We start from the raw sequence: 27,543 nt of genomic DNA, 5'->3' as shown, positions 1-27,543 counted from the left end.
CCCCCACCCACCCATCCTCAGGCCCAGGGAGACACTAGTGTTCTCTCCCTTGAGGACCCACCTGCAGGCAGCGTGGAGAACTCCACGAAGGCCTCCTTCTTCTCCCGCTGCTCCAGGGGCAGCTGCCACGGCATCTGGTGGGGCTTGGCCAGAACCTTCACCTTGTAGGCCGTGTTGGGCCTGAGGTTAAAAAACTGGTACTTGTACCTCGCCGCCTTGACAATGTCAAACTCCTCTTCATTGAGGAAGATGACGTGGCTGTAGTTGCTGTTGGTGGGGAGCCAGGAGAGCTGGGCTGAGACCTGGGTGATGTTGTCCACCCGCAGGTGGGAGGGGGCCACCACCACGTCCCGGCCCACCAACAGCGTGCACTGCAGCTCATCCGAGCTGCCCCGGCTCATGACACACTGCACAGAGATGCGGTAAGTGCAGGCCGCCATGTTGAGCTTCTCAATGAGTGCTTTGGTTCTGCTCCCCGGTGTGAGGCTCAGCCGCATCTCCTTGTCCACCAGGACGTTGTAGCTGCTCACGGTCCCCCACCCCGGTGGAACAGCCGGGGGCTCCCAGCCCACAATGACACTTTTGGCAAGTTGTTTGATAAGGGTGATTTTTCTAGGGTAAGGCACAATGTCTTCTCCGATCTCATCAATGTTCACGTCCAGCGTCCCTGCACCGTTGTCTGTGATGCTGGGGTCAATGTGAGTGGGGGAGTGGAGGGCAAGAATGTGCTCCCCCCCTTCCACGCCGACACCAGAATGGTTGATGAAATTCTGGTCCTGTTCACTCCCCAGCGTGCTGGCCAACCGTGATTCGTTGTCCTGGACGAAGTCCACAAAGTTGGAGGGCACCAGACCCCTCTGCCCATCCAGGAGCTCACCTGTTGGGGCAACAACAGTGTTATCACCTAGTGATCACACCAGGGTCTCCCTAATCAGACCACATCGAAATGCAGCAGGATTGCAAACCCAGTGGGCTTCCTCAGCTCTTTGTGGGAATTCACCCAGACGTCACCTTCTCAGAACCCCTCCCCACTACCTAAAGTAACCATCTGCTGCCTCCCCATCACATGGTCTGGTTTTCTTCATGGTGCTTACCACCACCTGAGCCTGTCCGTGTACATGTATTGACTACCCTCTCCTGACAACACCTCATAAGGGCAGGGACTCTGTCCTGTTCACGAACATAACACCCCAGTCCCAGAGCGGCACCTGGCACACAGCAGATGCTCAGTAAACACTGGTTAGAAGAACTAACAAGTGTCAAATCTGTGATTTTGAGAGGCTAGGCTAAAAAAATAAACATCTTACTGTAGTTTTTGGTTGGGCACTAGTAGGAAGTGAGGGGTAGAAGATGGATTAACCCTGCCTCACCCCACCCCCTGCCATGTAAAGCACTGTGCATGTCTTAATAAATTCCCAGCATCCATTTGGTGTGAAAGAGGCCATCAATTCAGTGTCAGGACCACCTGTAAGTGGAAAATAGATGTGTGTGCGGGTATACATATATGTATTTATGCTCTAACCAGCTCTGTGACTAGGGACAGTCACATGGGAACCTCCTTTTATTTAGCGGAATGCTCTAACTTCTCTTTACTGTTGTTGTTAGCTGCCACCAAGTCAGCCCCTGGCTCATGGTGACTCCATGCACGACAGAAGGTCCTGTGTCGTCCCCGTGACTGGTTTAGATTGGACCTTTGTGATCCACAGGGTTTTCATTGGCCAACTTCCAGAAGTAGATCACGAGGCCTTTCTTCCTAGTTCTTCTTAGTCGGGAAGTTCTGCGGAAACCTGTCCAGTGTCACAGCAACACACAAGCCTCCACTGGTGGACAGGTGGGGGCGGTGCGTGAGGTGCACCTGCCTGGAATTGAACCCGGGTCTCCCACATGGAAGGTGAGAATTCTACCACTGAACCACCCTGCCCTGATGACGATGCTAGCTGACGTGTATTGAGCAGTTACTCGGGCCAGGACCTATCGTCACACTTCACGTCTGTTGCCTCATTTATCCCCACAGCCACCCGCTGAGGTGGGTGCAGCATTGTCTCCATTCTCAGGTGAGGAGATCGAGGCACAGAGAGGCAGGGTGAGCTTCCCACAGACACACAGACGACAGAACAGTTTGCAGCCTGCTGATCATCAGGCCTCCAGGGAGTTTATGTGGGTGCAATGCGTGGTGTGGACGCCCCAGAGATTGCTACCACGTGCTCTCTGACAGCCAGCACGGCACAGTCTCTACACCAGGGTTCAAAGCAGCGGAGACAACGTGAGTTTAAGAATTTAGGCCGCTCTGTCACCAGCCGCAGTGGAGGGGCATGTGAGGATCACTCCTGGTGAACTAACAGGGAGCCAGCCCACAGCCTGGGCCTCGCATGGGCACCAATGGACACAGCCGGACACCACGCCATGGAACACTCTGGAAAAGAGCCGAGATGCCCCTATCAGCTCTGACAAAATACCATGAGGACACACAGAAGAAACCTGCTAGCTTATCAAGAAATACTCCTTCTGCTCAGGGAAGCAGGAAGACACCAGGATCCGGTGTTCCTACAGGAGGCTTGAGAAGCTTAGGGATTCTATTCATCAGACCCTTCAGGGTGTTGGTTTCTGGAACTGCTGGCGCTTTCCCATGTTCGTCCTCCAGCTAAAAGTGACAAAAGGGAATGCAACTTGGGTGGAGAAGTTCACGCTTCCTGACGTCAAAGTGGACGTGACTATGAGTGAGGGAGGAGCACTGGTGGCGCAGTGATTAAGCGCTCGGCTGCTAACCAAAGGTCAGCAGGTTAAATCTACCAGCCACTCCTTAGAAGCCCTATGGGGCAGTTCTACTCTGTCTTATAAGGCTGTTATGAGTCGGAACCAACTAGACAGCACCTAACAACAACAACATGAGCGAGGGACCAGGCAGGACTCAGGCCAGATGCCCTCCCCCACTCCCAGTTGAAACAGAGCCTAAAGCTCAACCAGCTTGCCCTTGTGGGTGCCTGGAGGGCCGGAGTGGGGCCAACTGGGAGACTGCCCTGTTGCTGGGCAGTAAAAGGAGGGAGACCCCATTGGAAGCTGGGGGCCCGTCAGCGCTGTGTCTGCATTAGCTGCACGGGAAGTTCTGTCAAGATTGTCACGATAAAATGTTCAGAATGTCAGAGGTCTCCTTGGAGTTGAAACCTGGGAACCTCCCCCTCCCCCCGCCCCCCACTTTCTCGCAGTCACCCACAGGAGAAAACCTGTCCTGTGAAGAGTGGGGGTCAGAGCAGAGTGGGGGCTGCCCCAAGGAATCAGGGGCTGGCAGGTCCGCCAGGCTCCAGGCCAGCCAGTTGGGGTGGGACGGCCCGGTCTACACCCCCTGCCAGCCCAGCAGAGACCTTCGTAAAATCCGTCCTCGTCCATGTCTCCATACACGTAGAGGTACTTCCCCGCCGTGAGCGGCAGCTCAGCTTCTGGGTTTTCATTTGGCCCATCAAAGGGGTTGTAACTGGAGAGAAACACGGATGTCACCCGTTAGGGGCACTAGTGGAGACTGTGGTCACAGCCATTCCCAGGCAGAACGCCTGGGTTGGCACTGTCTCTCCCCATCACTGAAAATGACAGACCCTCATGACAGCCCAGTGCCCGTGAGTACTCTGGACACTCCAGAAACCCAGGCAGGCTGCCCACTCACACAGACATGATATAAAGCGATAATTCTGGAACCAAGTTGAGACCCTCAGAATCTGTGCCTGACACCCTGTTGATGATGCCAGCATTTCTGCTCACATCTGCCACTTCCTCCATAAATACCCGTTTTCCAAATCAGTGAGCAAAGAAGAAAAATTAATCTATCTTCCATGCATATCATTTAAACACTGTTTAGTAACCTTCTTTGTTCTCACTCTTGACAATGCAAAAACCAGTTGCACGGAGTCGACTCCAACGCTTGGCACCCCATGTGTGTCAGAGTGGAACTGTGCTCCATAGGGTTTTCAGTGGCTCATTTTTTGGAAGTAGGTTGCCAGGACTTTCTTCCAAGGGAAACCCTGGTAGCGTAATGGTTAAGTGCTACGGCTGTTAACCAAAGGGCTGGAAGTTCCAATCTGCCAGGCGCTCCTTGGAATCTCTAATGGGTAGTTCTACTCTGTCCTCTAGGGTCACTATGAGTCAGAATCGACACGACGGCACTGGATTTGTTCTTGGTTTGGTTCTTCCAAGGTACGTCTGGATGGACTCAAAACTCCAAACTTTTCGTTAGCAGCTGAGTGAGCACATTCACTGTTTGCGCCACCCAGGGACTCTTCATCCTCTAAGATCTGGGGAAAGGCTGCCTTCTCGTCAGGGCTGGGAGAGGGACCCCTCAGCTCACCAGTATCCCCCTTTACTCCTCACGCTCACAGATGGTCAGCAGTGTCAGAGGGGAGCACCATCCCTACCTGTAGCGGGCGACACACAGGTGAACCTTTCCAGAATATCTCTGCTTCGATGTGTTGGAATTCTGTTCATTATCCATCTGTTAAAGACACAAGGAACGTCTGGGTTATGAAACCTGTAGGTCCTACACTCCACGCCTCAAACACACAGAAAACCCCTGCATCGTCTCGTTGGACTCCTGGGAAAATGACCTCAAGAGGGGGAAGTTGCTGCACCCGTGCCCTCAGTCTTGGGTACCAGCTGCCATGTCGACTCTGCTTATGGCGATCCCATGTGTGTCAGGGTACAACTGTGCTCCGTGGGGTTTTTGGTGGCTGATTTCTTGGACATAGGTCGCCAGGCCTTTCTTCTGAGGCACCTCTGTGTGGATTAGAAGCTCCAACCTTTTACTTAGCCGCCAAGAGTATTAACCCTTTACACTACCCAGGGACTCTCGGTCTTGGGTATGACCCAGGAATGGAGGTGGTCCCTAAATATGGACTCCTTAGTCACAGATAAGGGATGTTTATGAAGAATTCGGCCCCCCAAAGCCAAGACAGGACTGAAGGGGAAGACCTTCCCTAATGTAATTTAAAGTGCAGATGGTCACGGAGCCAGGGCATGTGCGGGACCTGGCTGGGCTCTTTGGAAGACACAAAGATGAAGGTTTTGTGTCCTCTGCCCTCAGGGGCCAGTTGTTGAGGGGAGACAGGCACACATCACCTCTCATGTGTCTGATGCCCTGTGCATCAGGACCCAGAGACGTCTGGGTGGACTGCATGGAGGAGGCAGCACGAGGGTCCTGTTCCTCCCAATTCCCCCACCCCACTCTTCTCTATGTCTAGGTGTTTGCAAAGTGTGGGGACCCTGCCCCCAAGGCATGCCTTACCCTGGCAACAACAATCTTGGGGGTGGGGGAGAGGGTGGAAGGAGAGGTGCAGCTGACCCGGTCCACCTTTGGCTGGGGGTGTCGTCTCTCGCACAGGAATGAGAATAGGACACTAAGCGATGGCGGGTGTTGCCCCCTGGCCACCAGAAGGCGGAGGCAGGGATTCCACTCTTGCTCCTCCCCAGAACACCCTCCACAGAGCTATCAGGCCGGTCTTCTCACCCAGAGATGACACCAGGTCACTCCCTACTCTGAAACCGTCCAATGAACAGAGGATGAACACACACAGCAAGGGGCATCAGCCACAGAGAGAAAGGAAGCCCTGACGCTCGGGCCACGGTGGGGTTGGACCTTGACGGCACCACGCTGAGCGAGAGCGGCCACGACAGGCTGTATGGTCTCACTTAAGTGAAATAAGCAAACATACAGGAAGCAAAGATTATTAATAGTTGCCAGGGGCGGGAGGGAGGGGGAGGGGGAAGTTTTTGTTTGAGAGTTTATGTCAACGGGGTGGAATGATATGGCCAAGGGTGGTGAGAACAGCTGCACAACTTGAAGAATGTAATCATTGCCACTGAGTTGTGTGTGCAGAAATGGTTGGATTGATACGTTTCGTTGTGTGTATTTTCACCAAGATTTAGGTATGTATGTAATCAGCGTCACTGAGTTGTACATGTAGAAATATCAGCGTCACTGAGTTGTACGCGTAGAAATATCAGCGTCACTGAGCTGTACACATAGAAATATCAGCGTCACTGAGCTGTACACGTAGAAATATCAGCGTCACTGAGCTGTACACGTAGAAATATCAGCGTCACTGAGCTGTACACGTAGAAATATCAGCGTCACTGAGCTGTACATGTAGAAATATCAGCGTCACTGAGCTGTACATGTAGAAATATCAGCGTCACTGAGTTGTGTGTATAGAAATTGTTGAGATGGCCTTTTATTATGTACATTTCACCACAATAAAAAATACTAAATAAATAAAGTCAGGGTGAGAAATAGGAAGAAAACACATTCAGTGGACATGCTGGACCTCGCAGCCGGCCCCCTCCCTTCCCAGGCTTCCAGCTGGTTGGTTCCAGTTGAACTCCCTGCTGAGAATTTACATTTCAGACAAGGTCCCAGGAAGTTATACATAAGAATCACCTGTGGGAGGAGGAAGAGCAAAAAGGAGGAGAGGGAAGAGAAGGGAAGGGGGAAGAGTGAGGAGGAGGAGGGGAAAGAGCCAGAGGGGGTGAGGCGGGGGCAGAGCAGGGCCGCCTGTGCCCACACCACACCATGGTGGGTGCAGACACCCCTCCCAGGACAGGACTCACATCGGACTCAAATCCACATCTCGGGCCTCTGGACCTCGACAGAAAGGCAGGCTTGAGGGACGGCGGCTGTGGCTTTTCCCCAGGGAGCGCAAGGGGCAGGATGTAGTCACCAATCACCGGGTGGCTTCCAGTGGAGCTCTCCTGACCTGGCCGCCAGCGTCAGACCGATTTGGAGAAAGATGGAAATCAATCAAAAACGCGCACTGGCCATCTGCCCTTCCAAGGCCCCTTCCTCCTTGTTGGCACCATCATTTGGTTTTCACCTTGGGACCCACCCACCTCCTTCTCTAAACTGACCCCGGCTGTCTAAGCCTGTCCCTGGCTCTGGGCTCCCATCTGGCAGAGCCCTCCTTGCTGTCACAGCTATTTGGCGATCACAAGGGACACTGCATACGATTAGGAAGGTCACATCAGAGGGAATTTATCTTTTTATTGGCAAAGAGGCTCTCCCTCTCTTTGGCTTAACATTGAGAGGCTGGGAGATGCTGCAGCCATTTTACCACCAGGAGGGGGAACGTTCGTCTGAGAATGGAGCCCACCCAAGAAGGAGGAGCCATGAGATACAGGGAGAAAAACTTCATCCTGGAGACGTGGTTGCAGCCCCTGAATCCAGCTGCACCTGAAGCTAGCATTATTGGCTTTTCTTCTCCTCCGGAGAACAGAGAAATTCCTCTAGGATCACACCACTTTAGAGTGGAGTTGCCGTCACTTACAACCAAACGTGTCCCACCTGAACCTCACACACAAACTGCCAAAGGGCCAGGCTTGTGCCTAAGACGTACTTTGGACGAGAGACTTTGTAAGGAACAAGAGGCTCTCTGCCGCCCACCCTCATGGCCTGGAAGCGGCTGCTGAGCCCTGTCAAGTCTGCACAGGGTGGGGCAGCAGAGGGGGGAGGTGAAACATGCCCTTGGACCAATGACAGCCTGACGGTCAGATTCGAGTAGGTGTCTTAACCTCCAGAGGTGAAATGGAGCAGCAGCTGTGTCTGTCCCCCAGTACTGCTGTAACACATCTGTGTGTTGGTCCTACTATGGAGGCTTGCGTGTGGCTGTGATCCTGGAAGCTCTGCCACCGGTGTTTCAAATACCAACACGGTCAACAACCACGGTTGCCAGGTTTCATTGGAGCTTCCAGACTAGTACAACAGACTAGGAAGGAGGACCTGGCTGTCTGCTCCTGGAGAAACTGGCCAGTGAAAACCTTATGATGAATAGCAGCGGAACACTGTCTGATATAGTGCTGGAAGATGAGCCCCCCAGGTTGGAAGGCACTCAAAAGATGACTGGGGAAGAGCTGCCTCCTCAAAGTAGAGTCGACCTTAATGATGTGGAGTCAAGCTTTCTGGACCTTCATTTGCTGATGTGGCACAACTCAAAATGAGAAGAATCAGCAGCAAACATCCATTAGTAATCAGAACGTGGAATGTACGAGGTATGAATCTGGGAAAATTGGAAGTCATCAAAAGTGAAATGGAATGCATAAAGATTGACACCTTAGATATTAGTGAGCTGAAATAGGCTGGTATTGGCCATTTTGAATCAATCATATGGTCTGCTATGCCTGGAAAGACAAGTTAAAGAGGAACGGCATCACGTTCAGCGTCACAAAGAACATTTCAAGGTCTATCCTGAAGTACAACGCTGCCAGTGTCAGGATAATATCCACGTGCCCACAAGGAAGACCAGTTAATATCACTATTATTCAAATTTACACACCGACCACTAATGCCAAAGATGAAGAAACTAAAGATTTTTACCAACTTCTGCAGTCTGAAATTGATCAAACATACAATCAGGTTGCATCGATCATTACTGGTGATTGGAATGCGAAAGTTGGAAACAAACAAGGAGGATTAGTAGTTGGAAAACATGGCCTCGGTGACAGAAATAATGCTGGAAATTGCATGGAGAATTTTTCAAGACCGACGACTTCTTCATTGCAAATACCTTTTTTCAACAACATAAATGGCAACTATACTATATACACATGGACCTCACCAGATGGAATATAAAAGAATCAAATCAACTATGTCTGTGGAAAGAGATGATGGAAAAGCTCAATATCATCAGTTGGAACAAGGCCAGGGTCCAACTGCAGATCAGACCATCAGTTGCTCACATGCAAGTTCAAGCTGAAACGGAAGAAAATTAGTCATTTTTGATGACTTCCAATTTTTCTAGATTCATACTCCATACATTCCACATTCTGGTTATTAATGATTAGCCACAAGAGCCAAAGTATGACCTTGTGTGTATCCCACGTGAATTTAGAGGTCATCTCAAGAATAGATTTGACACATCGAACATTAATGACCAAAGGCAAGACGAGTTATGGGATGACATCAAGGACATCACATACGAAGAAAGCAAAAGGTCATTTAAAAGACAGGAAAGGAAAAAAAGACTCATATGGATACCAGAAGAGACTCTGAATCTTGCTCTCGAATGTAGAGTGGCTAAAGCAAAAAGGAAGAAATGATGAAATAAAAGAGCTGAACGGAAGATTTCAAAGGGCAGCTTGAGAAGACAAAGTATTACAATGAAATGTGCAAAGACCTGGAGGTAGAAAAACCAAAAGGGAAGAACACGCTCAGCATTTTTCAAGTTGAAAAAACTGAAGTAAAAATTCAAGCCTCGAGTTGCAATAATGAAGGGTTCTAGGGACAAAGGATTCTATTATGGTGTTGGTAAAGAATACCGAATATACCACGGACTGCCAGAAGAACGAACATATCTGTCTTGGAAGAAGTACAGCCAGGATGCTCCTTGGAAGACAGGATGACCAGACTTAGTCTCATGTATTTTGGACATGTCGTCAGAAGGGACCAATCCCTGGAGAAGGACATCATGCTTGATAAAGCATAGGGTCAGCAAAAAAGAGGAAGACCCTCAACGAGATGGATTGACACAGTGGCTGCAACAATGGGCACAAGCATGACAACAATTGTGAGGATGGTGCAGGACCAGGCAGTGTTTCCTTCTGTTGTACATGGGGTTGTTACGAGCCAGAACCAACTCGATGGCACCCAACAACTACAGCTATAACAGAGATGCCACAAGCGGGTGGCTTCAACAAACAGATATTTATTTTCTCACAGTTCAAGAGGCTAGAAGTCTGAATTCAGGGCGCCAGCTCTAGGGAAAGGCTACTTGAGGGCCCGGGGAGGAAAATCTGTCTCAGCTTCTATAGCCCTGACATTCCTTGGTTCCTTGGCCATCTCCACATAGCATCTGTCTTTCCTCCACTTGTGCTCCCTTCTTTGTGGCTGTTGTTGTTGGGTGCAATCAAGTCGATTCTGAGTCATGGCGACCCCCTGTATTACAGAGTAGAATTGCCCCCTAGTGTTTTCTTGGCTATAATCTTTATGGGAGCAGATCACCAGGTCTTTTCTCCCACGGAGTTGCTGGTGGATTCAAATGGCCAACCTTTAGGTTAGCAGTCGAGCACTTAACCATTGAGCCACCAGGGCTCCTTCTCTATGTCTAACGTGCTCTCTATATCTCAGAAGTGATTAGATTTAGGACCCACCCTATACTGATACGGCTTCATTAACAGAACAAAGAAAACTTCACCCCCACGTGGAATCACATCCAGACGCACGCATGTTGGAGACACAGTTCAAACCAGAGAAGGCAATGTCCCTTGCCTGCAGTTGCTGGCCACCCGGGAGGCTAAGGTTGCCCCTTCCCGCCTTTCACCTGTCTCTCTGCAGCTGTCACATCCCAGGGCTGCCTCCCGGAGGGTCTGACCAGCTAAGTCCACACCAGGAGGCCAGAGATGCAAAACACTGCTGAGTGCTACGGCAAAGCTGCCATGACAGCCGCCCACCGGAGCCCCACAGCCCCCTCTGGTTAGGGGAACACTGAGGTGGAAACTCATGCTGAAGTGGTCACCGTGGAGCCCATGCCAGACGTCCACTCCAGGACAGCCAGCCTTCATTTGTGCACCGCCACATCCCCAAGGCCCACCACGCGCCGGGCATACGGCTGGTGCAAGGTAAACCTTCACACACAAGCAGACACGGGGGACCACAGTGGCCGTTCCTTGGTGCTGTGACCAGGACTGCTGGCTGTCCTGTGCGGGACCTGTCAGGTGCAGAAGCTGTAAGCGCAGGTGACGTGTCTCGCGTTTGTGCAGAAACCGTTATGAGCCAGCGTGCAACTCACCATGTCTCCTTGCCCGGCCGTGGGAAGGCAGCGTTCCCAGGAGAGGAGGCTCTGTCCACCGCATTCCTGCGTGAAGACACTGTGGAGCCAGCTCCCTGGCAGCCCGTGGTGGACACAGAGCCTAATCCAGTCATCATCCTGTGCCGTTACAAGCCACTGAGATCTGGGGGCTGTTTGTTACTTCACAGCTAGCCCATGCTGACTGATACACCCCCACAGCGAACAGCCAGTAAAACCATTGCCCTTATGAGGACCCTACAGGACAGAGTAGAACTGCCCCCTAGGGTTTCCTAGGCTGTAATCTTTACAGAAGGAGCCCTGGTGGTGCAGTGGTTAAAACGCTCAGCTGCTAACCAAAAGCCTGGCAGTTCGAACCCACCAGCTGCTCTGTGGGAGAAAGATGTAGCAGACTGCTTCCATAAAGACTTACAGCCTTGGAAACCCTCTGGGGCAGTTCTACTCTGCCCTATAGGGTCGCTGTGAGTTGGAATCCACTCGACGGCAGTGGGTAATGTCTACGGAAGCAGATTACCAGGTCCTTCTTCTGCAGAGCTGCTGGGTGGGTTGGAATCACTGACCTTTCAGTTATCAGCCAAACACTTAACCACTGCACCATCAGGGCTCCTTCCATAAAGATCACAGCCTGGAAACGCTGCGGGGCACTTCTATTGTCCTATAGGGTCACTGTGGGTCAGAACCGACTCAATGGCACACGACAACAGCATTATTGCTATCCTGTAGTCCCTGGGGGTGTAAATGATTATCACACTCAGCTGCTGACTGAAAGGTTGAAGGTTCGCGTCCACCCAGAGGCACCTCGGAAGAGAGGACTGGTGATTTACTTCCACAAACTCAGCCGTTGGAAACCCCATGGAGCACAGGTCTACTCTGACACACAGGGGGTGCCAGGAGTCAGAGACGACTGAATGGCAACCGGTTGGCTTTTTGGGTGGTATAAACAGTTAACACACTTGGCTGCTGACTAAAAAGGTTGGAGGTTCGAGTCTACTCAGAGGTACCTCGGAAGAAAGGGCTGGCGATCTACTTCTAAAACATCAGCCCTTGAAAACCCTGTGGCGCATACATGAGGTGGACTGACTCCATGGCAACTGGTCCTCATCATCCTCAGTGCGGCGGGGTTGTCGGAAGCAGGGCTACCGTGCTGTCACTGTGGCAACCTTACGTGGAGCTGGTGGCCGTCTGCACTGAGCCCGGCCTGGCAGGAGGGGTGGCACTCACCTTTGCAGATGGAGGTGGCGACCCCATTCATGAACGGTGGGAAGGGCTTGCTGGGGGCCGAGGGGAGGGCCAGGGGGGCCACAGGGCCACTGCCCAGCAGGTCGATGGCGCCGGCCTGCTGCCGGAACTTCCCCAGCTCCCGTGACAGGAGGCTGAACTGCTCACTCTGCATCCGGCATTTCGCCTCCAGCTCCTGGACCTTGGACTGTGGAGTTGCACATGGAAACAGATCAGTTGGGGGCGAGGGGTGGGTGCGTGCATGTGGGCGGTGGGCACTGCTCCCACCTCCACCAGAGAACAGCGTGGATAAAACCCAGCTTCCTGACAGCTGGGCTGTCAGCCAGGTTCCATCACAATGCCGACGTGGGAAATCACAGGTGCCAAGGAATCTTGCAAACAGCAGATCTGCCAGCTGCAGGCGGTTCTGGGTACCGCGTGCCATCCAGGCACTTTGCAGTTGGCAGACCTCACTGTGAGAACGTGGAGGAGCGGCTGTGACCCAGCGAGGATGGGGAGGGATGGCTCCTCTGCCAACCCACAGATGCCTTCTTACTTGGGGCGCCCACCCTTCAGACGGCAAAGCACCCACAGGACACAGCTCTTAGCAATACAAGGGGCTTTCTACCTGCTGGATTTGGTCACAATACCGCGTCCATGTGCAGACATCACCAGGACATCTGAGCAGCCCCAAGAAGGGCACATGCCCCTTGGGACACACACAGGAAGAGGCAGCCAGCCAGCCATGCTCTGTGCTGGGGCAGCATAGGACTAGGGTCCAGGGCGGGCGTCCTGGGTACCTTGATCCTTCCTGCCTCCCTGTGTGGTTCTTGTGGGTGGGTGTGGGAGCCACTCTGCCCTTCCTGGGGACTTCTCCATCGACATATGTGTCCCAGTGCAGAAGGCAGACTTGTCTTCAAGACATAGGTCTCTGCAGCAGCCCACGGAGGGGGCCTCCTCACCCTGCCTCGCTTTCCCCCCTTGCCTCACCCCCCCCACCCGATTAGATCCTGAGCCCAGTTTTGATCTCGGCTCACTGACCTGTCCTCAGTGCGGGATCAGGCACTTCATTCAAAACAAAACAGTCGAGCGGACCGCGACTCACAGCACCTACGTGTGTCAGAGTGGAATTGTGCTCCACGGGATTGTCAACAGCTGCTTTTCCGGATTGCCAGGCCTTTCTTTCAAGGCACCCTGGGTGGACTGGAACCTCCAACCCTTTGGTTAGTAGCCGAGCACTTAACCATATGCATCACTCAGGGACTCCTTTCTATGTCCTGAGCAAAAAAGCCCAAACCAGCTGCCGTCGAGTTGACCTTGGTTCCTAGCGTTTGTGTGTGTCCAAGCAGGACTGTGCCCCGTGGGGCTGCTTTTTTAGGAGTAGATTGCAAGGCCTTTCTTCCAAGGCAGCTGCCACCCAGTGGGTTGGCAGCCAAGCACCATGACCATTTGCACCACCCGGGACTCCAGTAAGTGCAAGGGCTGGTTTGTAGGTGCTGTGTTCTCTGTAGGTGGCTTGTTCTGTCCGGGCGCAAGCCCTGCCTCGTCTCTTACTCCTGGTGTTACTTTCTCTATGGTAGTGGAAAAACCCCATTTGCTATGTCTTTGATGGCATGTCTTGTGCGGCTTTCCCCAATAAAACCCTGCCCTGAAGGCAGGGCTCTGGCCTGGAGCAGAGCAGAGCACAGATGTGGGGTTAGTATAGACAGCCTGGTTGGGGAAATAGCAACACTGGGACACTCTCTGACCTCATCCTGGTGGGAAGGCCCAGGATAGGCCCTCCTCCTTCTCCTCCTCCTCGCCCCCTCACCCCCACAGCTCCTTAGTCCAGAATGAAGTGCTATTTATTTCTGAACCATGATTTCTGATAAAAAACCTAACAAATTCCAAACCTGTAATTAATTTCTTCAATTCATTAAAAAAAGCAGCATTCTTTTAAAAAGCTGAATGAATGCGGCTGAGATAGCTGTCTCTGCGAAGGAAATCGGGGCTCCCAGGAGCAGGTGGGGTGTAAGGGAGTCGGATCCACCTCCTCACTGGGCCTGCCCCCAGGGGGAGACCCAAGTGCCCAGGGAGACGCTGACCTGAGACGCCACCGCAAATCTGCAGGCAAAGCTTCACACTGGCCTCCTCCCTCCACCCCTTCTGAGGCAAGCGATGGCCCAAAACACAACTGTGGGAGCCCTTCGAGGACCCGGAGCACCTACAGACAATGAACAGTGTGTCAAACACTGGGCCTTGGGCAGGAAGGGCGTTAGGAGAGCCCAGAGCTAAGCTGCGTCATCCAACTGTGCTTCCAGGGACCCGTGGACACGGGAGCTTATTTTAGAAGGAAGAGCGGGAGAGCCAACCTTAAGGGTCATTATTCATTCTAAGGATATAACGGGCATGGTGCAAACAATACGTGTGTCGTTTAATGAGAAACTGATATGCTCTGAAACTTTCGCCTAAAGCACAATAAAAGAAAAAAAAAAAGCATTGTGGTAAAAAATGCGTAACAAAAACATATACATATAACGAGAACGCGACATCACATGTATGTAAAAGGTGACTTACCTAAAAAAGCAAACAGTTTTTCCAGTTAAGTGGCATTCTTGAAACTGCAAAACGGCAGCAGTGGAGAACCTATTGGTGGTTCACAGGGTTTAGGGCCAAGGGAGGGTGACTAACGGGACAGCATGAGGGCATGTCTCTGTGACAATGGAACGATTGTGTATCCTGATTACGGTGGCTGTGGCAACAATCTGCTGTTGTCGCTGCCGAGTCGATGCCGACTCACAGGGACCTCACGTGACAGAGGAGAACTGCCCCATAGGGTTTCCTAGGCTGTAATCTTTACGGAAGCAGACTGCCATGCCTTCCTGCTGTGGAGCCACCGGGTGGGCTCGAACCACCAACCTTTCGGTTAGCACAGCGTACAACCATTGTGCTACTGGGGCTCCTTGACACGAATCTACATGTGTAATAACATTTCATAGAATTATGCAGCAAAAGAATGAGTGAGTGTAAACACTGGCAAGATAAAGTTTTAAAAAAAAAGAGTGACATAAACATTGATGAAATCTGGGAGAGGCCTGTAGTGTGGTTACCAGCTTCCTGGCTTTGACAACGTTCCACGTTTACACACCAGGTTCTCATTGGAGGAAGGGTACATGGGAGCTCCCTGTACTAGTCTTAAAACCTTTTGTGGGTCTAAAATTATCTCAAAGTTAAAGTTTAAAAAAAAGATGAATAGATATAAAGAAAATATCGCATAATAACACAAGTGGCATGCAGACCGGCCAGAACCAGAACGACAGGTATCACGCGAACGGCCAATGTGTGGGGACACTGTCCTGCTCAGGAGGTACGAAATGCCCCGAGGTCTTAAAAAACAAACAGTTGCTGTTGAGTGGGCCCCAACTTACGGCAACCCCACGCGTGTCGGAGCAGAACTGTGCTCCACAGGGTCTTCAGTGGCTGATTTTTTAGAATTATCTTGCCAGGCCTTTCTTCTGAGGCACTTCTCGGTAGACTCAAACCATCAGCCTTTCGGTCGGCAGCTGAGCACTTAACCGTTTGCACAACCTAGGGACTTGGCCTGACATGTAGAACCAAACCAATTGCCACTGAATCCATTCCGACTTACAATGACCCCACATGCGGCAGAGGAGAACTGTGCTCTGCAGGGTTTTCAATGGCTGGTTTTTTGGAAGTAGGCTGCCAGGCCTTTCTTCCCAGATACCTCTGGGTGGACTTGAACCTCCAACCTTTCAGCTAGCAGCTGAGTGTGTCAGCTGGGAACTCAATGAATGTGCATATGAGTGAATCTGCACATGCAAACGGGGTGGGCCATCAGGGCTAGAAGCGGACAGGATCCTCCTCCTCTCGAGAAAACAAGTTGTGGCCAACAGCGGGCCAGTGGAGTATCCGTTTGACCTGGCTGCCAAGGAGGCCTGGGGATGACAACAACCATAGAGCCTCAGTCATCCTGCCCAGCCAGAGGGGCCCGTGGCACCTGAATTCCCTGCGGGCACCACAGGTATGGCCAGTCACGGGTTAATCTGACTTTTGGAGCCGAGGTTTCCCAGGGTGAGTGGGAAGAAGACTCAGTTACATCATCCCAGGCCCCAGCGACACGTTACATAAATGGCAGCAATTAATTAAAGGCCACGCCACCCAGATCTCCACGGGGCGTGCGAGCGCTGGCAGTGAGGAATCCTCGATCTGAGGGCTCCGTGTGGGATCACCCACAGCAGGTCCGAATCAGGCTCCCTGTGCAGGGAGAGGCCTGAGAGACAAGCGGGTTAGCGTAAGGGAAGGGCATCTGTGAACAGGCACGTGGGGCCCTACTTCCAAGGCTGGGGTTGCAGGGTGAAGGCACCAGGTGTCTGTGTACGACATGGGGCTGGAAGGTGGCTGTGCGGATTCTGGGTAAGGGGAGGGTCCCTGGGTAGTGCAAACAGCTAACACACTTGGAGGCTCACTGGAAGGAGCCCCTGGGGCAGCTGCAGCAACCCCCAGAGCTTCACACCCCATTGCTGTTGAGTCAGCTCCAACTCACAGCACCCCACACGTGGCAGCAGAGTAGGACTGTGCTCCAGGGGGTTTTCAGTGACTGATTTTTGGGAAGTAGATCACCAGGCTTTTCTTCCAAGGTGCCTCTGGGTGGGCTCAAACCTCCCACCTTTCGCTTAGCAGCCAAGCACATTTACTGCACCACCCATGAACTCCAGATGACAACTTCCTTGTTGATGGGTGCTGTCAAGTTAGGTCCTCCAAGGACTCCATACGGGGTCTTCCTAAACCAGGACGGAGCTGGCAGGAAAGGCCAGTGAGCCCAGCGGCAGAGCAGAAGCCTCAGAAGCTGGACAGGTGGTGGCTAGAGGCGGTGGAGATATGAAGACAGCATCTGACATCTGACCTGAAGCATAGCACACCTGCCCAGGGACCTAAGAAAGGACATGGGTCATTCTGACTCCTAGTGACCCTACAGGACAGAATAGAAAGGCCCCAGGAGGTTTCCCGCACCGTCATCTTTAAGGGAGCAGATGGCCAGGTCTTTTCTCCCACAGAGCCACCGATGGTTCAAAACCACCAACCTTTCGGTTCGCAGACGAGTGCTTTAACCACTGCACAACTAGGGCTCCTCAATGAGAGATAGAGACCCACAAAAACCTGAAACACATGGCTGAGGCAAGTGTTCCCTGAGGAAACCTCACCAGGCTTCCCCGCCATTTCTCCCTTCGAGAAAGCAGCTGAGCTTTTTCTTCAGGGTCCTCCAGGCACGCGATCTCCTGCCTGTCAGGCAGCTGGCAAAGGCTGGGTGACCGATGCTGAGCCCGGCAGCTGGTGCTGGGAGCCACAACTGCCTCGGAGTCACTGACAGAGGGGGATGCTTCCACACGATGCCAGGGAAACACCAACCCTCTTGTTTGGTCTCCATGTTGGCTTACTGGGACATCGGTGCTCATTTCAGGGTCCGTCAGTCTGTCCTATTGTGGTGGCCTGCGTGTCGCTGTGACGCTGGAAGCTAGGCTACTGGTATTTCAAATACCAGCAGGGTCACCCAAGGTGGACAAGTTTCAGTGGAGCTTCCAGACTAAGACAGACTAGGAGGAAAGGCCTGGTGACCTTCTTCTGAAAATCAGTCAATGAAACCCCTACGGATCACAATGTTGTCTGATATAGTGCTGGGAGGTAAGCCCCCTAGGTTGGAAGGCAATCAAAACACACAATGGCCGAAACAGCGACTGGGGCAGACCAACCATGGTGAAGATGGCGCAGGACCAGGCAGCGTTCTTTTCTGTTGCACGTGGGGTCCGTAAGTCAGAGTCCACTGAACGGCAGCTAAGAACAGCAGTGTATTTCAGGAGCTCAGGGAGTGTCAGTGCCTTGCTCGGTGGCAGGATGGGGTGACACCTGTGCCTGCTGACCCATGCTGCACAGACGGACAGACGACCCCTCCTACCTGGCCTGCAGAGACCACCCACCTGCCGCACCCAGACGTGGAGAGCGATTTCTCCGGAGGTGGAGCTCTCTGCCCTAGCGGAGCAGACGGCACACTCATCAGGCAAGTGAACTATAATTGGAACAAGCACGGAGACTCAGAATGTGGCTGTGGTATTTATAAAGATGAAGGAAAACAAGCCAGAGAGACGCGACTGTATCATCCCCAGTCCCCCAGTTCCTGTCTGACTTTCTGGGTTTCCTGGAGAGGAGCTGAGGGTGGCGGCGCCATGCCATTAGTGTCCAGACCTAGTTGGTCTTGCGTGTGAATGGGACACTGTTAATAATTACTCCAGAACCAATGCCAAGGAGCGTCCCAAGCAAACTGGAACGCCCCACGTAGAAGCGATTTGGGAATAAACTTTTCTGTGTGTCTCTTCACGTGTAAACAAGAATCCTGCTGTACTTATCATTTGCTGAATACCTACTATGTGCCAGGCCTGACCGGGGCTCTGTGCATGACCCAGATTCTCGAACGGTGTTAGCCTATTGGTACCAGTGACGACCAGGGCAGTGGTGGCTCAGGGGTAGAATTCTTGCCTCCCATGTAGGAGACCCAGGTTTAATACCTGGCCAATCCAACTCCTGCTCAGCTACCATCCGTCTGTCAGCGGAGGCTTGAGTGTTGCTGTGATGCTGAACAGGTTTCAGCCAAGCTTCCAGACTAAGACAGACCAGGAAGAAAGGCCTGGCAATCTGCTTCTGAAAATTGGCCAATAAAAACCCTACAGATCACAACAGTCTGGCCTGCAACCGACCACGGGGACGGCACAGGACCAGGCAGTGTTTTCTTCCGTTGTGTGGGGGGTCGCCATGAGTTGGGGCCGACTCAATGGTGGCTAATGACAACAGAGACCCAGCACCATATTTTCCTCGGGAAGACTTTTCTCAGCGCACTAGGTAATGCCCCCAGCTGACCCCTGTGCTCAGCACCGGGCTTCCTAGCTGTGTGTCCCTGTAAAGTCGCTCACTATCTCTGTGCCTTGTGTGCCTAATCCGTACACCAAAGAGGAGAATATCAACCTTGTAAATTTCAATCTCCTTCCGAAAAATCAGCCACCGAGAACCCTGTGGCACCCAGCTCTGCAGGCGAGTGAGTCACGTGTGGTCGCCGTGAGCCAGGGTTGACTCCATGGGAACTGCTTTGGTTTGTTTTTGGTTATTTGGCTTTCTCCTAAGGTAACCCTTACCCGGCACCTCCTCGTCATCTAGCTGGGCGAGGCAGCGTGGCTGTTCTGGTTGGTAGAACACTCAGTCAAAGAAGTCACTCACCTGCCCTGTGGAGCTTACCACGTTCTCCAAGAGGATTAACACTTTAAAATGAAACCTGCACAGCACGCAGGTTGTTTGCTGATTCGGTGGCCAGGACTTCACAGCTGTGGTTTCTCGTTCCACACGTCCAGGGTAAGGTAAGTGGAGGTTGGGGGGCTGGGGGCGCAGGACACTGAGATACTGAGCCATGGGCTGGTCAAGGCGCACAGGGTGACTGGCCTCCTGACTAAGGCAAGCTTCTCAAACTCAGCTGCCTCAGAACCACCCGAGGGCTGGCTAACGCCCGGCGGCTGGCCCACCCAAGAGCTTCTGATTCAGCAGTTTGGGGCAGGGCTTAGGTCCCTGGGTGGCACAAAAGGTCCGTACTCCACTGCTGGCCAAAAGGTTGGCAGTTCAAACCCACTCAGTGGTGCTGGGGAAGAAAGGCCTGGCAATTTGCTTTTGTAAAGATTACAGCCAAGAAAACCCTATGGAATGTAGTTCTTCTCTGTAACACACGGGGTCACCACGAGTCAGAACCGACTCAGGAAGGCAGCGGGTTTGGCTTTTGGTTCTGATGGGGCTTGGTAATCTGCATATTTGATGAGCTGCACGTGGTGCGGGGACCCCAATCTGAGACCTGCTGGTCTAGGAGCAGGACAAAACACACATTTCATGAATTCATCTCCAAGCTCAGGGTTTTAGAAAACAGTCAAAACCCTGCTGGGGGGACAATGCGGCTTCTCTCTGCCCCGGGGTCATTAGACAGGAAGCTGCAGGTAAGACAGAGGGCAGAGACCGCCTCCTTGCCCGCTGAGAGGGGCTTGTTCTCTACACGCGGCAACACAGAGCAGAGAGGCGCAACACTGAATTCTGATGACCGACTGACGGAGTTCTGGGCAAGCGGCTGACCAGGCTCTCTCCAGTGTCAGGGTGGCCTGGTGGAGGGGAGAGGGCTCAGGTCCTAACAACGTGTCTGCCCTTTGGTCATCTGAACTCATGGCCTGTCCTTCCAGCCTGAGGGTCACAGCCTCGGCGGAAGATGGTAAACGGGCTCGCTGGGTCTGCTCAGCCCTTCAGAGAACACATTGTGGTGTCTGAAAGCCCAGGTTAACGTCAGCCACTCCCGCCCCCAGCCCTTGGGACCCTGACCACCCCACCACATCTGAAAGCTGCTATCTGGGGCGGAACCCCAGTGTTCCCAGGGTCGACAGGAGAGAAGGGCTGAGCAGGCCCGGGCGCATGGCCGTTTACATGCACAGAGAGTCAGCAAGCACCCAGGCTGGGGACATGTCCTTCCCTAAGTACCTGCATGCAGTCCAGGGTGTTCTGGGTGAGGAAGAGCAAAGCAAGACACAATTACAAAAAGATGAGGTCAGTTAAAGAGGACACAGCTCTCAGCACATCCACTTGGCCTAAAGCACGTCGTCAGGGCCTGAACTGCCAACAGAAGGGGCCCCGAGCCCCGTGGGACCCCATGAACCGGTGACACAGAGGGCAGATCAGAGCAGCGCATGACCAGCCCAGTGGCCGCCGGGCAGCCGGACAGGGAGCCATACCTCCACACAAGGCTCTGCAGATCAAAGGGGCAGCTGGCTCAGGCACGTGAATGGAATTATTTCTCAGGGAGATAGGTGGCCACTGAGGTCTGCTTCCACGCCCCCAGTTATATATTTTCCACCTGCTATTCATCATACGTACCCCACAAGATATTCATTAACTAATGGGCGGTTTTAAGAAATCGATGGCCATCTATATGCTGAGGATGATGGAAGCTTTTCCCACGGGAGAAAGAGATTGCACAAGGCAACAGAGGAGACACACAAGCTCTGTGCGAACTGGTCTCTGCTCCCTGGGGCAGGGGACAAGGCCATTGCAAAGGGGAGCCAAGCACGATGAGACACTTATGGCTGGTACACAGCAGGCACTTAATAACTGCCCTCTTTCATGGCTCTTGGGTGTGAATGCCGTCCTCCCCAGCCCCATCACCCCATGAGGAGACCAGGGCCCCACGCTTACCTCTAACAGCTGCACTGCGCCTTCGTGCTCTTTCTTAGCTTCAATCTGAGCCTGTTTGTGAGAAAGAGAGGAGAGAGGACAAGCTCGCAGGAAGAAGAGGGCGGGGAGCCGAAATTACCAGGGTGCAGACCACCTGCAGCCCAAAGATCAGCCATGAGCACATCCTGGAGCACAGTTCTGCTCTGACACACGTGGGGTCGCCATGAGTCAGGGCCAAAGCCACAGCAACCGGCGGTTCATTTATTTTTATCCCGCTAATAAATCCCTAAATTCTAAGGGTCTAAATCCAGTTCGGAGTCCCTGGGTGGTACAGTCAACACGCTCAGCTGTTAACCAAAAGGTTGGTGGGTCAAGCCCACCTAGAGGCACCTTGGAAGAAAGGCCTGGCGACCTACTTCCGAGGAATCAGTCATTGAAAACCCTACGGAGCACGGTTCTACGCTGACACACGTGGAGGCGCCATGAGTTAGTGAAATTCACAGCAACTGGTTTAAATTCTCTAGGACAGAGCAGAACTTCTCCACATGGTTTCCAAGGAGTGTCTGGTGGATTGGAGCTGCCGACCTTTTGGTTAGCAGCCGTAGCTCTTAACCACTGAGCCACCAGGGTCGGTTTAAATTCAGTTCTCATTTTCCCCCCTTTTGGGTGAGACGCACTGATTCTGTTACTCCCACACCACAGAAGATGGCTGAACCCACAATAGCAGGATAAGTCAGATGGCGGCTGTCGTCATTTCAAGCTTCTTCCAAAGCCTTGGGCGGCTCCGATGTTTCCTCCAGTGTCCTCAGCTGCTTGGGAAACAAAACACGGTCCCACAAACCTAACCCCTAAAGAGCTCAGTTTCCTGAGACCTCTCCAGCCTTGTAGGAGGTGCTGTGGGCGGGAGCCTCCAACAGACTCAGGGAGGTGGGGGTGCTGCCCTCCTGAAATTACTTGAGGCAAAGCCATCTGGCCCAGGGAGAAAACATTTTACAAATTTCACTTAAGAAATTCTCTAGGATGGTAGCAGCCTAGGGCAAAATGAAATCCATGTGTACTTGAGACCCACCATGGTGCCTTCTCCTCACAGACGCCGTGGTTCTAACATCCTGACAACTGTCGTATCTGCCTTCTTCCCTTTCCTGGCATCTGTGTCCTCCCCTCCTGGAATGAGCCCTTGAATTTGTTGGGGTCCATCTCTCCTCCACCCTGAAGACATTGGGGCTCAGACTGTCAGGGATTGGCCCGAGTGGACAAGGCCCAGTTACATCAGGGAGACTTTCCCTGGGAACCTGCGAGAGAGGAAAGCCCTCTCCCCTACTGGACTTGAACTCAAGAGGAGCCACTGCAGCCATCTTGTTACCATGAGGGCCAAGACCGGGGCTGCCAGGGATTCCACATGGGAACCAACAATGAAGCCAACCCAGAGGAAGGCAGTGACAAGGGATGGAGAGCAAATGAGTTCTGATGAGATTTAGGGGGACCTGGATCCAACCGTGTGTGAAGCCCATTTTCAGTTACGTGTACAAATGAAAAACCCTTTTTGGGTTTTCTGTCACTTGAAGCCAAGGGTCCTAATGAATGCAATCATAAGCTGTTAAAGAACACAAAGATCCTTATTTACAAGACAGAGAAATGAAGCTAAGAGTCCGTGTTCACAACTGTCTAGGTTGTGAAAAAGCCATCTGTGGCTCCTGCCTGCAGCGCATGGCCGTGTTCCTGGAGCCCATCATGGTGGCTTCGATGGTCTTATGAACGTCCTAACGAAGCAGTAAAACACCACGTCATAGTATTTCTTGAAGCCATAGTGGACCTGCCTCTTAAAACATTCAGTGCTAATGAAGATACGGAGGCCCTGGGGGTGCAAACTGTCAGCAGACTTGGTTACTAAACAAAAGGTTGGAGGTTCAAGTCCACCGAGTAGCATCTTGAAAGAAAGGCCTGACAATCTACTTCCAAAAAAAACAGCCACTGGGAACCTGTGGAGCACAGTTCTGCCTGACACACGTGGAGTTGCCTCTGGTGGGGATTGACTTGACAGCAACTGTTTTGTTTTTAATAAAGATCCATGAGCTAAATGTCCCCTTACATGCAGAATTCCTGGCTTCTGGGGTTCTCTGGCTGCCAAGAGAATAATTAGCGCTGGGTTATTCAGCATCATAAAGAAGAAAACGAGCGTCATCTTGACAGTTTCTACTTCTCATTCGAAAAGTTCTGTGGGCTGGAAAGAGGGAAGAGCTTGGCTTCCCCAGCACAGAGTAAAAATGAAAAGCAGTCTGAGATTTCCATAGAATTCATTCATATGCATTCCATTATCACATATTCCAGGGAGCTTTTTCGGAGCCGGGGAAGTGAACAGAACCCGGCAAGTTAATTATTCCATTCTTGAATTCAGCTCCACCACCGAACGCTTAAAATTTTTCGTTTCAAAGCAAAAGCAAGGGCAACGACAAACAACAAAATAGGGAGAAATAAAAAGACAAACAACCAGAGAACATACAGGGACTATTTAAATAACATCACCACCGAGTCAGCTGAGTCAGAGATAGTTTCAACCGGCAGGATTTCAAAGAAAAAAAACAAAAACAAACCCCACGGCAGGCTGTTTAAGTTCAGCAAGTTGGCAGGAACACGCCAGCTTCGGGCTTCGCGTGAAAATCGGGAGTTCGTTCTCACGGGCTACTTGCAAGCTGGGCTACCTGGGCCGCAGAATCGATTGTTAAAATTAACAGTTAGAGCGGGTAGTGCGGAACTCTCGCAAAATCCAAGCCACAGCTTTCGTGAGGCTCATTTCGGGGACCAGGGCCTGTTTGTCAGAATGCTGCAGGCCGAGGGGAAGCTGGGGGAACCGTAGCCCTCAGGGCGTCCCCCGACGGGAGAAGGGGCCTGTTGTGCAGGAGAACCCACTGTTCCGAAGGGGGGTCAACCGGCAGCAGGAGGGATTTTCAGAGGAAGCGTGGACAGGCAGAAGGGGTGCCGAAGTCCCCACCGCCGAAGTCCTGGACGCCTGCCTTCCTTAGGCGGGACGCAGGATACTCAGCCCCCCAGCCGTCTGTGCGGCACGGGGTGGGGGCGACGGGGGGCGGGGCCGGGCGGCGGTGGGCGGGGCTGGGAGACAGTGGGCGGGGCTGGGAGACAGTGGGCGTGGCTGGGAGACAGTGGGCGGGGTCGGGCGGCGGTGGGGCGGGGCTGGGAGACAGTGGGCGGGGCTGGGAGACAGTGGGCGTGGCTGGGAGACAGTGGGCGGGGCCGGGCGGCGGTGGGCGGGGCTGGGAGACAGTGGGCGGGGTCGGGCGGCGGTGGGGCGGGGCGGGTGACGGTGGGCGGGGCGGTGGGCGGGTGACGGTGGGCGGGGATCGGGGACGGTGGGCGGGGCGGTGGGCGGGGCCGGGATCCGGGTGCTGGCGAGGAAGCGCCGGGAAGGAGGGCCCCCGCTGGGCGCCCTTTACCGTCAGCTCTGCCACAGAGTAAACGAGATCCGTGGAGCTGCGCTGGGAGCTGCCGTTAACTTGATGTCAGGGCTTCAGAGAGGTTCTTCTGGGTTCGGTCGTGGCCGTGGAAGCGAAGCCGAGCAGACCCCGGTTGTTTAAACTTGGGTGAGCCAGAGCAATAACCAGGAGGGGAGGCCACGGTGGAGGCCCCGCCGGAGACCCGATCCCGCTTTAGGGACCTCGGGCGGCAGACGTGCCCGGCAGCCAGCCCCTGTCCTCGGCACTCTGGGCGGAGCTGGACACAGGGCCACCGACCGCGCGGCTGTGCGTCCCTCTCGAGCCCTGCCAGTAACCCAGGCCCACACATCAGGCCCTGGAACGGCTCACCACGCCCCCTGTCCCAGGGCTGCCGCAGCAATGTCCCCATTTCCCCCAAACTGTGAAAATTTGGGTCTGTCCCAGTTTCACTCCGTCGGCCACGACTGAACCGGTTCGAACCAGTTGGAAGCCCTGCTTGACTCTGACTCCTGGCACCCCCTGTGAGTCAGAACTGTGCTCCGTGGGGTTTTCAACAGCTGACTCTTCACAAGTGGATTGCCAGGCCTGTCTCTGAGGCGTCTCTGGGTGGATTCAAGCCACCAACCTTTTGGTTAGCAGCCAAGCACATTGTTAGAGCTACCCAGGAACTCTGTTGGGGGCTGGAAGGACCCTCCAACCAGAGACCCCATTTGGTGTTAGAGCTGAGGAGGCCAGTGAATGCATCCCAGTGTTCTAGGATGGTGTGGCAGAATACAGGCTGCGGTCAGCCTGTGAGCCATGCCGCCATCCACAGAGGACAAGTGGAGTCAGACGCCCAAGGGAAGCACTTGAAGATGTCAGATCATCAATTAGGAACCGCGTGGTGAGCTCCACTTCTCTCTGTGTCACGCACTCCTGCAAGAGCCTGAAAACTGAGCGCAACTGTTGCACAAGCAGGAGGAATTTTAAACAACAGTCAAATCAGCCAGGGCTGCAGTTGAATCTCAAACATGAAAAACCCCTTTTGCTCATACCCCTGGCTTTCTCTCACTGCCCCTCCTTGTAAGACAAGGGTGCAGCCTGCACAGCCAGCTGAGGGCCTGGAGCGACAGTGCGTTCCACTCTGTGGCTCATCGAGAGCCTGGAGAGAAAGCTTCGGGACTCTGAGCTGGATCTCAGGTGAGCAGGGAGCACGTTATTTAACTTCAGTTTCATGTTCTATTAAGTGGGGGAAATAAACATACTGCACCTCACAGGGTTTGGTGAGGGTTGACTGATACATTCAGTTATTCACTTCACAAACATTTACTGAGTGCTGATTAGAATTTATCACCAGTAAGCTTAGTATCACATTATTTTAACAATAAGTTGCCATCAAATTGATGGGAGCTTTTTAGATAACCCATTCTTCATTTGTTCAATGTTTCTGAGCACTTATACGGGTTGAACTGGGTCCCCTGTACCTGTGAACGTGACCTTGTTTGGAAATTGAGTCTTCCAAGAGATTATCAGTTAGGTCAACGTGAGGTCACACTGCAGTAGGGTGGGCCCTAATCCTATATGACTGCTGTCCTTATAAAGATGTGAAGAGACAGGCAGACAGAGGAAGGATGCCACGTGACGCTGCAGCTGCAGCCAAGGACACCTGGGGCCACTGGAAGCCGGGAGAGGCAGGAACAGATCCTCCCTCAGAAGGAATCAACACCCTGATCTCAGACTCCAGAACTGAGATACAGCACATTTCTGTTGTTGGAAGCCACCCACTTGTGTTTTGTTACAGCAGCCTCGAGACAAGCAATTCAAACACCTCATCCATCCACTGTTGGCTGAGTACTGCCGTGTGTCCGGCAGTGTTTAAAAACCTCTAAACCCATTGCCATCAAGTCCATTCTGACTCATAGCAAACCTACAGGACAGAGTAGAACTGCCCATAGGTTTACAGGGCTGTAATCTTGATGAGAGCAGGCTGCCACATCTTCCTCCCAGGGAGTGGCTGGTGGATTTGAACCACTGACCTTTCAGCTAGTAGCTGACCACTTAACCACTGCACCACGAGGGCTCCTTCGGCAATGTTCAGGGGTGTGGTACTTCTCTCATGGAGCTTGTTTTAGCAACGAGTGGAGACAGACCAGAGGCAAACAGACCACCAATTGAGCAAGTATGTTTGGACATCATTAAAACGGGGGTCTGTAATGGAGAGGGTGTGGGCCAGGAGAGGGTGTGGGCTGGGAGAGGGCGTGGGCTGGGAGAGGGCGAGGGCCGGGCATGGGTGTGGGCCAGGAGTGGGGTCCCACTGAAGGGTGGAGACGTCAATAGCAGAAATAACCACCAGTTCTGCAAGTATCCGGGCAAGGACCCTGAGGGTCAGGGGACAGAGAGAAGGCTGCAGCGGAGCGAGGGAAGAGGAGCAGGGAGGAGGGGAAGGCAGAGCTCAGGTGAGGCGCCACCTGCCTTCCAGGCAGCAGACCAGAGCGTCCACCCTTAGGGGATGGTTCCAGGTGCAGCTCTTACTGGTGGTGGGATGGAAGCCGAGCCTCGCAGGCGTACTCACTGCTGCCCCCTAGTGCCTGCACACTGCTGGCGTGGGGGGCTCTGCGTTTCCGAAGGAATGAAAGTAAGGAACCTTTGTGGGAGTTCTCGGGTCACCCTTCTCATGAAGCAGGTGTCTCTCAGCAAAGCCAGGAGGCTGCCATTGCTCTGATGGAACAGTGCCCTGGGTTAGCTGCCTTTATTTTTTTAAATACCTTGTTGAGTTGACATGATAGCCACAACAACGGGTTCAAACACCCCAACTATCATGAAGATAGCCCAGGAGCTGCCTTTGTTTCTAAGGTTGTAATGAGGACTGAGCAACATAACACGTG

The 27,543-nt window shown here is 53.0% G+C and overlaps 1 protein-coding gene across 2 annotated transcripts in view; it reads right to left on the bottom strand.

Moving 5' to 3' along the window:
* RIMBP2 (RIMS binding protein 2) overlaps positions 1-27,543 on the bottom strand; it is a 236,471-nt gene that overhangs the window by 33,592 nt on the left and 175,336 nt on the right. Inside the window, exons 6-11 of one of the 2 annotated variants that reach the window (XM_064272043.1) lie at positions 21,252-21,302; positions 11,997-12,201; positions 6,589-6,734; positions 4,401-4,477; positions 3,360-3,469; positions 62-877 (exon numbers count right to left, since the gene is read on the bottom strand). In XM_064272043.1, the coding sequence (XP_064128113.1) occupies positions 62-877; positions 3,360-3,469; positions 4,401-4,477; positions 6,589-6,734; positions 11,997-12,201; positions 21,252-21,302 (1,405 nt within the window). Of the gene's footprint in view, positions 1-61; positions 878-3,359; positions 3,470-4,400; positions 4,478-6,588; positions 6,735-11,996; positions 12,970-21,251; positions 21,303-27,543 lie in introns of those variants that run through there. The other variant, XM_064272042.1, reaches the window with a different exon arrangement.

This window comes from Loxodonta africana, chromosome 19, assembly GCF_030014295.1.
Source record: "Loxodonta africana isolate mLoxAfr1 chromosome 19, mLoxAfr1.hap2, whole genome shotgun sequence".
NCBI classification, from domain to species: Eukaryota; Metazoa; Chordata; class Mammalia; order Proboscidea; family Elephantidae; genus Loxodonta; species Loxodonta africana.
The sequence above is the reverse complement of the archived record's forward strand: the minus strand, read 5'-3'. Positions and strand labels throughout refer to the sequence as shown.